This window comes from Nuphar pumila, chromosome 7, assembly GCF_984573655.1.
Source record: "Nuphar pumila chromosome 7, dmNupPumi1.hap1.1, whole genome shotgun sequence".
Lineage (NCBI taxonomy): Eukaryota > Viridiplantae > Streptophyta > Magnoliopsida > Nymphaeales > Nymphaeaceae > Nuphar > Nuphar pumila.
The window spans coordinates 96795124-96813320 of NC_143255.1; the positions used below are offsets into that span (position 1 = coordinate 96795124).

General features: G+C 37.3%; 2 protein-coding genes across 2 annotated transcripts in view; one reads left to right on the plus strand and one right to left on the minus strand.

The window, feature by feature from the left end:
* The window catches only part of LOC149832557 (kinesin-like protein KIN-7C), a 32937-nt gene extending 31605 nt beyond the window's left edge, over positions 1-1332 (minus strand). The window contains exons 1-3 of the mRNA XM_090014569.1: positions 706-1332; positions 334-564; positions 92-181 (exon numbers count right to left, since the gene is read on the minus strand). Of these exons, the coding sequence (XP_089870695.1) occupies positions 92-181; positions 334-541 (298 nt within the window). The 5' untranslated portion in view covers positions 542-564; positions 706-1332. The remainder of the gene's footprint in view (positions 1-91; positions 182-333; positions 565-705) is intronic.
* The window catches only part of LOC149832555 (putative 1-acylglycerol-3-phosphate O-acyltransferase), a 130290-nt gene extending 119728 nt beyond the window's left edge, over positions 1-10562 (plus strand). The window contains exon 10 of the mRNA XM_090014573.1: positions 10487-10562. The gene's annotated coding sequence lies outside the window, so the exon portion shown is untranslated. The remainder of the gene's footprint in view (positions 1-10486) is intronic.
* Positions 10563-18197: the final 7635 nt, after the last annotated feature.

Here is an 18197-nt window from a genome sequence, read left to right on the forward strand (position 1 = left end):
CAGATTTAGTACAGAAACTTCCAAGCATTCAATATGTGTCAATGAGAGGCAGAACTTGAGGTTAGCCAAGAGACAAACAGTTCAAACTCACAATTTATCCCACCAACAACAGAAAGGGCTACTTCCTTTGCTCCCTCCTCATACACTCGTCTTGTTGGTGTATCACAGTTAAACACCCGGTCTGCCCATCCACACATTAGCAATTCAGAAACACCACCAATCAACAATCGACCAAAAACCAAGACTTTCAATCGATTAGATATAAGCTGATTCAGCATGGTAGATCTGCAAAGATATGGAGATGCACATTTAGAGGGAAGGACAAGTTCTCACCAAAAGTATAGGCAGTGGGGAGCATAGCACGTTCAGGAAGGCTGTTCCTGAAAATGATGGTGGTCTCATTGATGCACTCCCAATCTGAAGTATCATTCCTCGCTATCTCCCTTTCATTCAGAGGCCTAAGCCTAACAGACACCAGAATCCGCTCCTCCCCTGCAATTGGTGTCTCCTCCTGGAAATCAACAGCACCAACCTCCCCCATCTTCACCCTACACGCCCAAAATCCTTCCAAAAAAACAAGTGTTTCAGCAAAAAATGGCCATTTGCCTGGCACAAGAAATAGTAAGGGAAAGAAACCCAAAAATCTCGAGAGAAAAAAACAAAAAAACACCTAAAATGCTTATCAAAAAAATAAAAATAGAACACCTAAAATGACACGTAAAGAAGATGGGTTATGAACAATGGGTGAGAGGACGAAAAGAAGCAGAACACAGAAATTTACCCACCACAAAGTTTTTCCAAAAGCAACAGTATATTTATGTATTATTGGGAGGGTGTTATTTGGTCGAATGTTTCAGACGATAGTTAATTGAAGGTGAGAAAGATAAATTCTGGTTATAAACAAAGAATAGTTAGTAAAGCTTGTGTAGGAATCAAAGATGCTTTTTTTCTTCATAAATGAGAAGTGGTGACGAGGTGGTTGTCGGCGTGACTTGAGATGCTTCAAAATGAAGTAAGAAAGGGACGTGAGAGGTGCCCCTCCTCGCGCTCTTTTTCACCTTTCCCACCCTCTTTTGTCATCTTCTCCAAGGGTTCCCAGGCTCTGCAGTGTGTGGCACTTAAGTATATTTGCTACTATATGTACAATTTAGTTGAAATATCATATGTGCAAGTTGTATCTACTCAATGTGAGCTTGTAGATCTATTCAGCATGATTTGTTTGACAGGGATTGCACTTTGAATCATTCATTTTGGATGTAAAAATATAATTCTTTAATCATGAATTCTTTCACTTGCTATTCTTAAAATATTTGAAAAACCAATTTACATGTAAAAACGTAATCCAAAATGTGTTTACTAGTAAGAAAGTATACAATATAAGGTTGAATCTACAACAAAAATGGAAAAATGTGAAGGTTGTTTTCTACTTAGATTACATGTACAAACAATTGTAGCAAATTTATATCATTTCAAGAATAAATAAACTATTTCATAGTCCAAAATCTAAATTATTTGTCTAACCGACAATTTTTTGCAAAATAATGATAAAATTTACAGATAAAAATGCAGATGGCACTAGCTTTTGGGCATAATACCGAGATTGGGCACGAATTAGAAAACATAACAAATCTCGCCGATTGATTTTGTTTATGGTTTTTCCCTTATGTCGCCTGAAAAATTAAATGCCTTTGTCAAATCACTTGCGTAAGTTGTCGCTTGAAAAAATCAAGTGTCGTGATTTCGACCAAGGTAATTGGTTTTTCAAGTGACAAAAGAGCAACAGTGTCAAGAAAAAATTAATTGTTCATATTTGTCATATTTTCTAATTCGCAACCAGTTGTAGTATTGTGCAAAAAATTAGTGACATCTGCATCATTATCTCTAAAAGATTAGTATTTATGATTAAATTTATAAAAAAGAAAAAGGTAAAATAAGTTACTTCGGAGATCTTAGCATGCAAGCAACTAATAGTGTTGCAAAATCAATAGCCAACATAAGAGAGTCTCCACTATCAAAATAAACAGGGAATGAACATGTAACATAATCAAAGCGAGTGTGATTAAAGAGCGTAAAAACCCGTCTGATCTTTTTTCCTTTTACTGAAATAAAAAACAACTGGTTTTTATTTTAATATCTACGAATCTACAGTGAATTCTGATAACTATAAATGCCAAGGAAGTACGTTCTCAATTCAAGCTCTTCGTGAAGTAAACAACAAATTCCCGTCACCAACTCTTCAACTCGTTAAAAATGTGGCCAAAAACACAAAAAAATTGCTATCATTCTCTTTGTTTGGGCTAGGCTAAGAAAACCTCCCATCACCAACCACACATGGTCAGGCTGCTAGTTGGTAAAACTCTTGAGGTTTCCCTTTACTCACTAGTACGATCAAGGACTAAAAACACATTTTCTGAACTTGAGAGATCTCGTAGATTCAAGAACAATCTCCATCAAAAACTTGAACTCCTTTAAGATGCATGCAAAAATTCCACACATTTCTGCTACATAAAAACCATAATATTTGATTTATCTTTCTTACTAGCATGTTTTCACATAAAAAAAAAAGGAAAAGGTATACTCATGAATGAAGGGAAGAAAAGAAAAAGATCGAAATTCACCTCCACGTGTTCGGAACACCCAACCTAATCCTAGCTAGAAAAATGACTTCTCACCAAAAAGATGACAGAATCTAGTGACACTACCACCAATTTGGATGGATTCTTTTAAACATAGTATAGAGAACATTCACAATGATCCTATTAGGCTCTCTTTGGGAGAGATGTTGGAGAGATGAGAGGGGTGATTAGAGTAGAAGAAAATGGGTGATGAGATTGGAGTTGTCAACTGCATCCCATCTCCACTCTCTTCCCATTTCTCAAAATCTAGCTTGCAAACATCAACGATGGTAAATAGGGTAGGTATCATTTATTAACTCCCCATCCTTTCTTCTATCTCTAATATAAAATGTATATAGCATGCTGCTCATTCAAGTGTTCAATTAATTAAATAACATTTTTTTCACAATCTTGATTTCATTTTCCTTTATGGTATCATAGCACTCAGGTGATACCTTGACATGATGGATAGCAAAATTTAAAGCGCATCAAGCCAGAACCCTAAAGAAATGGAGAGCCTATTTTTCCTCCACCACTTAGACAACCTTGGCATGGCGCTAGTGTAATAACCGTGAATTTTACTAATTTAAATAAACTTAAAATTCATGTCCTTAAGCTAGTGCAAGGATAATACTATCATTTTATTTGTTTATTCGTATTTGGATCTTGAATATCTAGTTTGGATCTTCGATGTTGGATCCCTAATATCCTGTTTAGAACTTCGATATTTCATTTGGATCTTAGATATCGGATCACAAACCTTAAATTGAATATTTAATAATAGATTTTGGTCAAATGGATCAGGTCTCTGATATCGGATCCTCAATATCCATGTTAGAATTGATATTGGATCCAGGATGAATGGAGTGGATCCACGAAGTTTAAATTAGATTCTTAATAAAAAAATTTTATAGCGAACCTGTAGAAGGTAGAGGAGATGCGCAGACACCTAGGTAGAGAGAGAGAGAGACGGTTGCAAAAATAAGAGAACACATTAATTCTGATTAGGGCTAATCTCTATGTTAAATAGAGATAGGCCAACAAGAGAAATTACACATAAGTCCCTCATTAAACTAAAAATTCAAATAACCTCTAGTCTAGAAAAACTTAAACATAAAACCTCTTAATCTCAACACTCCCCCTCAAGCTGGAGCATAGATATCAATCATGCTCAGCTTGTCACAACATTTTGAGAAATTTGGTCTAGCAAGAGGTTTTGTAAAGATATCTACAACTTGGTCCTCCGACTTTAGATATTTGGTAGTGATATGACCAGCTTGAACCATATCTCTTACATAGTGGCAATCAACCTCAATGTGCTTTGTTCTCTCATGAAAGACAGGATTGTTCGCTATATATATGGCAGCCTTGTTATCACACATCATGGTCATAGGAGAGGAAACCTTCACCTGAAGATCATGAAGAACAGTACGAACCCACATCAATTTAGCAACTGTTTGGGTCATAGCCCTATATTCTGATTCTGCACTCGATCTAGAGACCACATTTTGCTTCTTACTTCTCCATGAAATCAGGTTGTCTCCCAGAAACACACAGAATCCTATGGTAGATTTTCTATCTACTACAGATCCTGCATAGTCAGCATCAGAATAGGCCACTATCTCCAGAGTTTCACCTTTCCTGAACAATAACCCTTTTTCAGGAGAAGATTTTAAATACCTGAGAATCATTATAGCTGCATTCCAGTGTACCTCAGTTGGTTTGTCCATAAACTGGCTAACTTTGCTTACTGCTAAAGCAATATCCGGCCTGATCATAGTTACATACAGTAACTTCCCTACTAGTGAGCGATAGCTTTTGCTATCAACCGGTTTTGACCCTTCTTCAAACAGCTGAACTTTATGGTCCATGGGAATATTTGATGGTTTAGCTCCCAACATTCTTGTTTCCTTTAATAAGTCAAGAACATATTGCCGTTGAGACAAAACCATCCCTTCACGGCTCCTGACAACTTCTATACCCAGAAAATATCTAAGTGAACTAAGGTCTTTTGTAACAAAGTGTTTTTGAAGATGAGCCTTTGTGGCTTCAATATCTTTCACATTGTCTCCTGTAAGAATGATGTCATCCACATATACTCCCATAACAACTATGCCTGAGTTAGTTTTCTTGATAAATAGTGTATGATCTGTCGCTGACCTGTTGAAGTCAAAGCGTGACATCACTTCAAACAGCTTTTGAAACCATGCACGCGGACTTTGTTTCAAGCCATAAATCACCTTTCTCAATCTACACACCTTCTGACACTCTCCCTCAACCTCGAATTCTGGAGGTTGTTGCATGTAAACTGTCTCAGATAGATCCTTATATAGAAATGCATTTTTCACATCTAATTGACATAAGCACCAACCATGATGAACAACTACTGAGAGAACAAGACGGATGGTGTCCATCCGTGCAACAGGAGAAAAGGTTTTAAAGAAATCAATATCATATGTCTGAGTATATCCTTTTGCTACTAATTTGGCCTTGTACCTTTCAATAGAACCATCCGATTTGTACTTTATTATATATACCCATTTGCAACCAACAATGTCAACATCTACTGGGGAATCAACTAGATCCCATATATGTTGAGACACTAAAGCATCCATTTCTTCTTGCATAACCAACTTTCAACGATTATCTAGCTCTGCCTGTTGATAGTTCAGAGGAATTGTTTCAGCAGATAAGGTTGAAATAAAAGTTTTCATCTGATTTCCAATTCTGACATCGGAGACAAAATGAGATATGGGATATAAGATACATTGTTATGTCCCCTTGCGTAGAGTGATAGGCCTGTTATCATCATCATGAAGATCACGATTGTCAGTAGTACTTACCTCAGAGGAAGAAGAGGATGGAGGCACTGGTGGAGGTGGAGCTCTACGCATATATACCAATGGAATAATATTAAATCGTGAAGGGGATGGAGTTTGGTTCGGTAATGAGGGCACATATTCCAAAGGAAAAGGAGGTATAGGTAATGGAAAAGAGTCAGTTGGATCAACCTGCAGCGGGGAACTGGTACGAGAGAAATATGGAGTGGACTCCAAGAAAGATACATCCGCACTAACATACTCTCGGCGAGAAATAAGATCATAACATCGATATCCCTTTTGATTTTTTGGATAACCTATAAATATGCATTGTGTAGCTTGAGCAAATAATTTATCACGGTCAGGGCCAAGTTTATGAACAAAACACACACATCCAAATATTTTTGGTGAAAAAGAGAAGAGTGGGGCATTAGGTTTTAGGATATGTAATGGAATTTGACCACCCACAGAAGATGAAGGCATGTGGTTGATCAGATAACAAGCAGTGGTAATCGCATCACCCCAGTATAACGCAGAAACATTCGATTGAATCATAATGGTCCGGACAACATCAAGCAAGTGCCAATGTTTTCGCTCAACCACCCCATTTTGTTGAGATGAATAGGCACAGGAAGTTTGGGGTTGAATGCCATGATCTTGGTAAAATTGTAACAGAACTTTTGATTTAAACTCAAGAGCATTATCAGTGCGAACAATCTTGACAATAGATTAAAACTGAGTTTTTATTTCAAGAATTAAGGATTTGATAATACTTGGAACTTCATATCGTTCTTTTATTTAAAACACCCATGACAACTTAGAGAAATCATCAACAATAACAAGATAATATTGACACTGAGTCCTAGTAGGAATCTTACTAGGACTGCATACATCTGCATTAAGAAGTTCAAAAACTTTATGACTAAACTGACTCTGACTCGAATGGAACAAACTTCGATAATGCTTGCCCAACTGACATGTTTCACACTGAAATGATGTAGTGGGAGGAATTTGAGAAAAGACAGAACGAAGCTTTGACAATGAAGGATGACCAAGACGACGATGCCACTAAACAGGACTGGATGAGTGTTCCACTGCAGCATGAACATTACCCACTGAATGATGTAGGTAGTAGACTCCATTTTCTTCATAGCCTCCACCAATCTTCTTCTCCGTTAGCAAATCCTGAAAATGACAACCCATCGGATCAAATATTACTCTACAGTTTTGTTCTTTTGTAAGGCAAATAACAGAGAGTAAACTTTGAGGAAAGTTTGGAGCATGAAGAGCATTTTTCAACTGTAAGGAGGAGGATATAGAAATATTTCCCTGACCAACAACCGGGGAGGAACTCCCATCGGCTAATGAGACTCCTCGATGAACAGTAATATCCTTTAGATCTGAAAAAATAAGCGAATTTCCACACAAGTGTCTGGATGCACCAGAGTCAATAATCCACTTATTGTCAGTCGGATGAAGATGATTTCCTGTTGAGTAGGCAACACCAGCTACAAGAGGGGTGGAACTCAAAGGGCGAAGAGCTATCATCTTATCATATTCAGCACGACTGAGGGTGATACTACTGTCACTAGCAGAGATATTATTCTGTACATTTGTTGCCTTGATAGTAGTAACATTTGCTTTAGGAGCATATGATTTTGATGAAGAAGAGGTTGGCCGACCATGCTTATCCCAACAACGATCTTCTAAATGTCCAGATTTTCCACAGAATGTACATTGAAGCTTTCATCTGCCTCCCATACCTCGTCCTCTGATATTCTGAATATTTCCACGCCCATAACCGGATGAGACAACAAGAGCAGATGACTGAGTCACAGGCTGAGATTGTGGAAGAGAGATTGCAAGTCTACTCAGACGATTGTATGCATTAGAAAGAGTAGGTACATCTGATCCAGTCAATATTTGGACTTTTGCAACAGAAATTTCTGAAGAGAGACCTGTAAGAAACCGAGCAACCATAGTCTGTTCTTGATGATCCTTTTGCTTTGAGCAACAAAGGGGCCTGTGAGCATTGAGTCTTTCAAACGCAGCTTTGACAGAGGCATAGTACTGGGCCAAGGTCTGATCTCTCTGTTGTAAATTATATATCTCTTGTTCGACTTGCAGGATACGACTCACATTAGTCTCTTGTGAGTACGTATCTCAAAGATTGTCCCACATCTGTTTGGCTGTATTATAGTAAATTAAACCATCTGCAATATGGGGTTCGACACTATTCATGATCCATGACATAACAATGTCATTATCTTCATCCCAAGTAACATATTTTCCCATTTTTCAGTGGGTTCGTCTTCCAACAAAATATGTTTTCTACGATGTCCAGAGACTGACATCATAAAAGTTCTGGACCACCTGGCATAGTTAGTTTCATTCAACCTTACAGAAGAGCCGTACGAGAAGGGATTGGCAAAAGCCTTATACTCCCCAATATGTTCAATTTTGGAATCACATTTCAAAGTTTCAACCATACTGAATATGTAATTCTATTTCAGCTGAAAAAAAAAATCAAATTTACTCACTTGAACAACAAGTTTTATAATCACGCATCAGCCAATATGACAACCAGTAAAGAACAGCAGCCCACAATCAGGGATATTTTCCAACACAGCAGGGAATCATGTCTGATGTTTCCACGACAGAAAGAACAATTGATACTAATATGCTTCTTTCACAGCACGCATGTTTAAAAAAAACCACGACACAACAGGGAATCACGACTGCTGAAATCCATATTCTGAAATAAAACAACCAACTAAAATAAAACAACCAACTAAAATCCAGGGAATCACGACCAACGATAATATGCAGACGCAGAAAAAGAATCACGACAGCTGCTGCTCCCAGACATATAAAGCTCGACAGCCAACAAGAATATCAGTTCTTAAGAGCACGGTTAAACAAATCAGTAATATCTCGATCACAAACAACAGCACAGGAAATGAGATTGTTGTTGCTTCCAAACAGCAGGAAATCACGGCAAGAAAAAAAGCACGGCAAATGAGATTGTTGCTGCTCCCAAATAGCAGGAAATCACGACAGAAAATCATGCCAAAAAAAATCACGGCAGGAACAAAAAATCCAAAATTGAGTAGCTCAAGGGTTACGGCTGCCAGACCAAAGACACGCATCCACATCTGCTCCCTTAGATCTGATGACAAATCTGGGTCATGACCTTGGTCAAATCCCAGATCTGTTATCAAATCTTACACAGAAAAAAAACAACAAAGCTGATTTCAATAAAAAAAAATTCGTTGGTGTAGATCAATCACTATTGATTACGCTCCCGAGATCAATGGCTTTGATACCATGTAGAAGGTAGAGAAGATGCACAGACACATAGGTAGAGAGAGAAAGAGAAAGAGAAAGAGAGAGAGAGACGGCTGCAAAAATAAGAGAACACGTTAATTCTGATTAGGGCTAATCTCTATGTTAAATAGAGAGAGACCAACAAGAGAAATTACACATAAGTCCCTCATTAAACTAAAAATTTAAATAACCTCTAGTCTAGGAAAACTTAAACATAAAACCTCTTAATCTCAACAAAACCTATAACACCTTATGGGGATTCATAATAGTCTATGCGACGTTTGAATCCACAATATTGTATTTGTATCCTAGACATCAGAGATTTAAATATGGTGATGATTTAATTAGAATTTTTATGATTTGGATCCATAATAGTGGTCTAGATCCATGTATGATAATTTAGATCCATAGTGTGAAGAAAATTTTGGATCCTTAAATCCATATTTTTTAAGAGAGTTTTATGAGCACGATGGATCTTGGACCCATAATAAGTTGTTGAGATCCATGATAATGTATTTGGGTTCAAAAAAATATAGTTAGGGTTTATATTTAAAATTTTAAAAGAAGATATGGATCCGCGGATGAATCTGGATAGGCCCAAAGGTGAACCCAACTTCATGTGGGTCATGGGTCACGGGTCATGGGGTCGGTCGAACCAAACCCACAACCGTGGTGCGTTAAAAGGTAAACATGAAAAAAAAACTCGTGAATGATTTCCTCAAGTAGAGGAACTCATACACAAGTAAATTTAAATATAATGATTTTTGCCTGACTGGTTTAAAGGTATCGTGGCTTTCGTGCTTGACAGTTTAGAGGTACCGAAGCACACTGTGTGGGTTTGCATAATTAAATGGTTAAAGTTTTGGTTAATATACCTATTTAAGGTATGGATGGTTGGGGATCTACTGCTTCAGTGGTACGATTCAAATTTTGGGAGAATCCCAGTGTCTTTTAGCTACTAGGTTAAGATCAGGGAAAACCGTGACAAAGCAGGTAATACAAATTAATAAGATAGCAACCCACTCAGATTCAGGCTCACCTTGGAGAGGGTAGGCGGTACAAAACTCTGAGGACATGTGCTTCTTCCTTCGAGCGACAATGGCTCGTTGGTCCCCAGTTCTCGGAGTTAGGGGACCCAGACTACCAAATTTTATCCTAGGCGGTAGCTCCATGTTCTTCTATAGAAGTTAGGGATGCATCCTTTTGTTTGGGCCTTTGGGAGGTTCTATCGGTTAATCAATCACTCCCTTAAGATTTCAGTTTTAGTTAGACATTCAGGTTAATAAAACACTAATGTATAATAAATTCCCGAATGTTCTCTTCTGTTATGGTTGCCTTGGCCTGCGAGTACCCGTCGGATAATTCAAGAGAAACAATAATTTAAACCTGGTATTAGTTATTTACAACATGTGATTAGTTATTAGAGCATGAATTGAACTTGTTAACTTGTGATTAGATAATTGAGCATGTTATTGAGTATTTAAACCAATGTTTACTTATCTGATTAGATTTTAATTTATGCCATGTTTTTGCGAGTTAGAATAGTGATATGCAATGAATTATTTTCATGTTACTTATTTCTTTATGCCATGTTTAGTATCATGCTTCACTGTCTATAATTAAGTAAAACATTGCATACTTGTTACATAATACATCTGCAAAATCATATTATTCTCCTATGCAAACTGGTTGTAGTCTGACACAAAATATTTTAATATTTTTTAGGAGAAGAGTAAAAGTCAAAGAGCGGTTGCAGGATGGTGTGCGGATCAGGATGCATAATTTATTGTGTTCCTAGGATGTTAAATTTTAATTTGGTTATTGTAATTATGTCATTTAGTTCTGAACTCTGACATTATGTTTTAAACTTTTATTAGAAATGAAATGGATGGTAATTGCTTTAAGGATTCCTGTGATGCGCCTGAAATGCTGAGCTTGTTTAAATTTGAATATTTTTGCTGCTTAAAAAAATCCTCAAAAATTTGGGTTAAATTTTGGGGCGTTATAGCTAGTATTGCAACCATTAACCGATGACAATTATACCAGATGGTGTCATGCCATGACTATGACACTATCTGCAAAAAATAAGTTTGAATTTGTAGATGAATCCATCTCAAAACTGACTTCTCCCACAAAATATGTTGCAGCCTGGGAACGATGCAGCAACATGGTAGTGTCATGACTACTCAACTTGTTGCATCCATATCTATCCTCAAGTGTTATCTAAGCTAAAACCACTACTGAAGTATGGGCCGAACTCCGCGAGTGATTCTCTCAATCGAATGCTATGTACATATATCAAATTTAGCAAGAAATCATAAATCTTAAATAGATGCAAACCTCTGTGACAGTCTACTACACAAAGATAAAGGGTCTTTGGGATGAGTTGTCCACATATATGACCAATCCATCATGTACATGTGAAACCACAAAGGCAATTCATGAATAGTAAAACCAGAAAAGACTTATGCAATAATGAGATTGAATAAGAGCTACAATGCCATAAAGAGTCAATTGCTTTTGATGACACCATTGCCGAACATATCTAAAGCCTTCATACTACTTGTACAAGAAGAGAGACAACATGATCTTAGGGTCACGGCTAATCAAGAACCAGTGACGACAATTGCAAACAGATCCACATAAAGATTGTCAAAATCGCGTTCATCCAAAATGTGATCACTGCGAAAAACTTGGCCATGTGAAGGTCAAATGCTTCACTCCACGGGTTTATGAATTGACCTGGTACACCCTCCAATGCTTCTCAATGGAGTTAGGCTAGCGCCAATCCTGCGTCTTCTAAAGGCAACAAGTCAATGTCAATCCAAAGCCCCCAATGACTTACCCAGGAACAACTTGACCAAATACTAGCTACAATAAATTTAGGTAATCCCAAACCAGCGCCTACGATCAACCTAACAGGTAATCTCGATGCCCCTTTCGTTTGTTTCATATCGCCCAAAAATTGGATTATAGGCAAAGACGTGAATGATCATATTATTAATTCCTTTCCAAATCTAATGCTTCCAAAACCCGTCATTTTTCCTCCTAATGGATTGCCAAACAGATTTTCTACACATACAACTCACATAGGTAGTGTCTGATTGATGTCAAAACTTCTTCTCTCAAATGTCTTTTTTATCCCAAAATTTAAATTTAATCTTATTTCTGTGATCAAATTGATCCAAGATCTGAAATATGACATTTTCTTTTAACATGATCATTGTGTTTTTTAGGACCATCTCTCGAAGAGGAAGATTAGATTGGGTAAGCGACATGGTGGACTCTATGTTTTTGAGATCGGTGGTAACTTTTTCTTAAGTAGTTCATCCTTTGATTCCAACATCTAGCACTTAAGACTTGGACATCTTCCAAATACTATATTACAAGCTCTTATAAATGATAATAAAGTACATAGTTGTGTTCCTCACAATCATTGTGATATTTGTCATGTTGCCAAACAAACTCGTTCTTTTTTTCTAAGCATGTCAATTTTCTTGTCAAAATATTTTCAATTAATACATTGCGATATATGGGGAGGATATCAAACCACCTTGTTATCCGGAGCACAATATTTTTTTACCATAGTGGATGACTATTTGAGAACCACATGGGTCCATCTTATGCAGCACAAATCAGAAGCCATAGTCTAGATCAAAAATTTCTTTTTACTTATTGAAAATCAATTCAACAACAAGATTTTGAGTCTCAGGTCTAACAATGGAACTAAATTTTTCTCAAATGACATGCAAATTTTTTTAAAGAAAAAGGGTGTTGAACACCAACATTGTTGCATTGCGACCCAACAATAAAGCGACGTGGTTGAGCGCAAGCATGAAGATATTCTCAATGTTGCGAGAGCCTTGAGATTTCAAGCCTCTTTACCTATTAAGTTTTGGGAAGAATGCATTTTAACATCTACATATATCATTAATTGCATTCTCTTCAAACCGTTAATAGGCAAAACCCCTTACGAGTTACTTTATATGAAGAATCTTGTTTATGATCATTTTTGTGTTTTTGGATGTTTGTGTTATGCCCACAACATACATCACTAACATAAAATTCATAATCGTGCATGTAAATGAGTTTTCATAGGGTATCCAGATGGTCAGGGCGATTATCGTGTGTATGATTTTGAAACAAAAAAGGTTTTTGTTAATGTAAAGTTTTATGAAAAGTGTTTCCCTTTCAAGATCATAACAACTTGGATAAAGAGGAAAGGGATATATTATCCATCTCCATATTCGAGCCTCAACCTTATGAGATACAAGAACCTAATGATATTCAAGTTAATGAGATTCTTAATCTCAATCATCTTGATCCAAATTTTGAATCTCTCAATCATAAAGTCATTGAACCAACTCAAGTCCATATTCAAATATCCGAAAGAACCCATCAACTACCACCATATTTCAAAGACTACAATTGTTACACTGTTTCTCCCATACTCCAATTGACTGACACAAGAGAAGAGGTCTACAACACGGATTATGAGTTGTCCACGGTCATAAGTTATGATCACTTTTCTAAAGGACACCGCATCTTCTTAAGTGCTATTTTCCAGCACTTAGAACCCAGAAGCTTTTCCCATGCCATAAAGTTTCAGTATTGACATGATGCTATTACCTCAGAGATTAAGGCATTGAAGGAGAATAACATTTGATCGATTGTGGATCTACCCATAGACAAACACCCCGTTGATTGCACATAGGTGTATAAAATTAAACATCACTCTTATGACTCCATTAAAAGGTATAAAGCTCAACTTGTGGCCAAGGGTTATACCCAAATTGAAGGATTGAATTATAATGAGACATTTGCTCTTGTGGCTAAGTTGATAACAATGTGATGCTTGATAGCTATTACAACAATAAAAAATTGGCATATCTATTAAATAGATGTTAACAATGCCTTTTTCCACGAGGATCTTGATGAAGAGGTGTATATGGACTTGCAACCAGGCTTTTCTGTTCAGGGGAAGCGTAAAGTTTGCAAGTTACACAAATCACTGTACGGACTCAAACAATCCTCTAGAAATTGATTTGCCAAGCTCTCACATTATCTATTTCAAGAAGGTTTTGTCCAATCTAAAGTTGATTATTCATTCTTTTCAAAGGCTACTAATGCGACACACATTTTTGTTTTAGTTTATGTAGATGATATCATCATTACAGAAGATGATATTATATACATTGAGCAGCTTAAATTTCACATCAATTAGCAATTCTGATTGAAGGACCTTGGATGACTAAAATATTTTCTCGGCATTGAAGTTGCAAGATCTAAAAATGGTATTTTCTTATCTCAATGAAAATATGCTCTTGATAAGACATAGGTTATCTTGGAACCAAGTCAAGTCATTTTTTCATGGAACCACATACCAAACTCAGTAATAAATATAGAGATTTGTTCGAAGATTTAGGGCCATATAGGCGCCTAATGGGTTGGTTGTTATACCTTACTATAACCCGACCTGACATCATTTTCACAATCAATATTCTAAGTCAGTTCATCAGCCAACCGCTACAGCCTCATATGGACGCTGCCATGTGGGTCCTTCGATATATCAAGGGTTCTTCAGAATAAAGAATTCTAATGTCGTCCACCAGCAAAATTCAAGTAATCGGTTACTGTGATTCAGATTGGGCCTCATGCTCGATGACTCGTAGATCCACATTCGGTTATTGCATCATGATTGGGGACAATCATATTTTTTGAAAGACTAAAAAGCAGTCTATTGTGTTACGATCATCAGCCGAAGCCGAATATCGATCCATGGCCCTAGCATGTTGTGAACTTACATGAATCAATTACCTCCATTTGGATTTTGGCATTGATCACTCTCAAGCCATGATGCTACATTATGATAACCAAGCAGCGCTTCGTATTGCCGCCAATCCAGTTTATCACGAGCACACCAAACATATAGAGATTGATTGCCACCTGGTGCGAGAGAAAATTCAAAATGGTCTAATTCAAACACAATTTATTTTCACGCATTCTCATTTTGCGAACCTTTTTATCAAGGCGTTTGGCACCGATCATTTCACTCATCTCAAAACCAAGTTGGGCGTTCTCAATCCGCACATTCTAACTTGAAGGAGAGTAAAAGATTCTCGATGCACGTGTACATTTTACTGTACACATTTTGTTTTATCAAGTTAGCCTTGCTATTGATATGGATAAGCCAGGATACATGCGTTACGTGTTACAACTATAGTGTCAAATGCGTTAAATCTTTTATTTTTTAAGGTGTGTGTAATATAAAATGTATATAGCACGCTGCTCATTCAAGTGTTCAATTAATTGAATAACATTATTTTCCACAATCTTGATTCTATTTTCCTTTAATATCCAACTTTCAAACAGAGCCTTAATTGCAAGCACCAAGTTGTTTCTTTTCAATTTCTTGAAAAAGAGGGAAAATGTTTCATTCATTTGCACAGAAGTTGGAAACCCAATACATCAGGTTTTCCCAGGTTGTTGAGTAGTCAGCCGGCAAAAGAGAGAATTTTTAAAAATAGGCCGGAGCCATGTGCAGTTGTTAAACCCCCATTTCCTGCCCGCCATGAAGTTAAGGAAAATTTTGAACATCGTTGAATGTTCTTGCATTTCGCTCTTTGCAAACTGCCCATCAGGCGGTGTACACCCAACAATGCCAAATAAATCTCCACTTGCAAAATCGGAAGCAGGACTTCCCATTCAGTAATAGATCACATAACCAAGATTCTCTTCGCACCATTAGATCCCACAATAACCAGGATCCCTTTTTATGGATTTATAACCTAAAGAAACCACACCCGACATGAAGACCTGTTCGTGCTGGCTCATCCTGCCATACCTACGGCCGTGCCGGCAACGTAAAACTCCGAAGCTAGGACCCCTGCCCCCAGAATAACCAGGATTGGCTTGAAAGAATGGGCATTCCCAAAAATGATGAAAAACATCATTTTCATGGGAGATAAAAAAAAAAAAAAAACCAATTTCGCAGGTTAGATTGAGTATGGGCCCTATCATAAGAAAGCAACCAAAAATTTCATTGGCAGCGAAGTCCTTAAGCTTATCCGTATTAAAAGTAGTGATGGAGCACTTGGACTCGTTAATATGCAAAGTAAAGCTCCTTATGATAAGCACCACCCTTGTCATTTGTGAAATTGAGGCTTCCCCGAAACTCAAAAGGTCATCTGCAAATTAGAGGATGGTCCTGAAAAGAGACCGGGTTGATGAAACCGGTTGCTACTGCTTTTCTGAAAATGGCGGCCATACTCGACTCATCTAACTTAGGGCACGTTCGGTTGGATCATTCTGATTTACTTTCTCATTTGAATGAGAAAGTGAATCTGATTTGTATAAGCAGCCGAACATAAAAAGTTAAGTTGTGAGAAGCAAATGAGATTCACTTTCTAATTTGCTTGATATTCAAAATCACATGAGACCCCATGTGATTGTGAATCTCAACCAAATTAGAAAGTGATTCTGACTCATGTTTTTTTGAAAGGAGTAGCCGAACGTACCCTTAGTGTTGTTGCAAGCACCAAGTTAGATCAGTCGATTTGTGTTGGCAAATACTACATATCCATGATGGGCATCCAAATTTATAAAAAAAAAAAGGGATTTGGAGACAAGAAACACCTTACCATCACTAAATTATTATTTCCGGGCTTCCAAACATCAACAGGTATCAGCGTTTCCACACACCCATTGATGCACATCTCCCAAACAGAGGCTAGATGTTGGTCAGGATCTTGCCTACTATCAGATGCAGGTGTGGTCATGGCTCGAATTAACCCTTGTCCTTATCCGACTTGGGAATGGCTCGGTCTGGTTTTTTGAACTCATAGGCCACGGATAGGTGGATATAATTTTGATACAATCAATTATGCTTGCAAACATAGTTGGGATTTCGCGATACAATCTGTTTGGACTCAAATTACTGTCATAGATGTGTTCATGGTCAATTTAGTATGAATAAAAAAAATTTATTATTAAAATTTAAGAAATTTTGGTGCATTTTCCACCCTTAATTTTTTGCATCACTAGAAAAAACTATATGTACATAATATATTCTGGCTCCAAAAGTCGATCCCCAGAAATGCAGCACGTAAATCACATTTATGGAGTTAGGTTTACCCCCCAAAAAAAAATAATGAAATAATGAAGATTCTTAAGTCAATTGTAAGTACAGTCGATAGTAGCAAATATACATCAAAATGCAAATTTGGGTTTTAGCTTTAGCTCACAGGCCTTCTCTCCCAAAATTTTCCTAACTTTTCCTGTCAAGGGGTAACCCCTCACAGTTTTACACTGCCAGAACAGCCATCATAGATATAGCAGGCAGAGCCAGCACAATAGGTCTTTGTTTTTGGGGGTGGTTTCTTCTGGTAAATATAAAAAAAATTGTGGAAATCATTTATTTTGCATGATCGGCAGCATAACTTGATGTACTAGTCAACAATTGTGGCATCTTTGCGAGTCACGTCTAATGTGCAACGGTTTTCAGCCAGCCAGCCTCAAGTAGGGGTGAGGACACATCGTGGTAGATCTGAATCCAATTATTGGGACAGGAGTTTGGATCAAAATCAAGATAATAAACGAGTCCATGTAATGAAGTTGAGTGCTCATCCAATACAATGATCCCACAAAACAAAGTTTGAGAAAAAAGGGTTTTACAATTGTGGGTAAAAGGTGTAAAGGATCGGACTTGATGACCCCGGACAGTACATCATTAGAATCACTTCTGACCCGAACCAGGGATAATTATTTTGGTGGTGCCCACCCTCCCCCCCGGGCTGAAAAGGAATCAGATACAAGCCAGAACTTAGTTAGATCCTTATCAGATCCGATGCGGTAGGATCAAATCCAGGTCTGAAACATATGTAGTAATAACCAATCTGGTAAATAACAATAAAAACTGACGTCTTTACATGTAAACAATGAAATAAAATTGGATGTTGATCTGTATCTGAATTAGATCCAAACTGAAATAAATAAATTCGATTTAGCACATCAGAATCCTATCTGAATCCACATTCGTATCTTGCTGTAATGATCTGAATCTGGAAATGTCACATATGGATCGGATATCCGGTTATATCCGATCCATTTGCAGACATAACTAGTCTCCATGTGGTAGATTTTGGGTCCCACCATCTGGCAGGCACATGAATCAAAGGTTGGTGGGATAGAGACGCTGCAATTGCAAGCTTCTGCCAATTGACAGGCACCGGTACATCAATGGAGCCACCCCTAGTTGTTGGTCATAAGGAAACACGCGCTTTCACATGGGCAGCAAGCCATCAAGTAATTGATATTGTGCTTACTAATACATGGTAGTTGATGTTAAAAAAGAATACAACCCACCGTGTGTAGCCGTATTGCATCCATCATCTAGAAACTAAATTTTCTGCATCATTTTCATATTTTTTTACTTAGA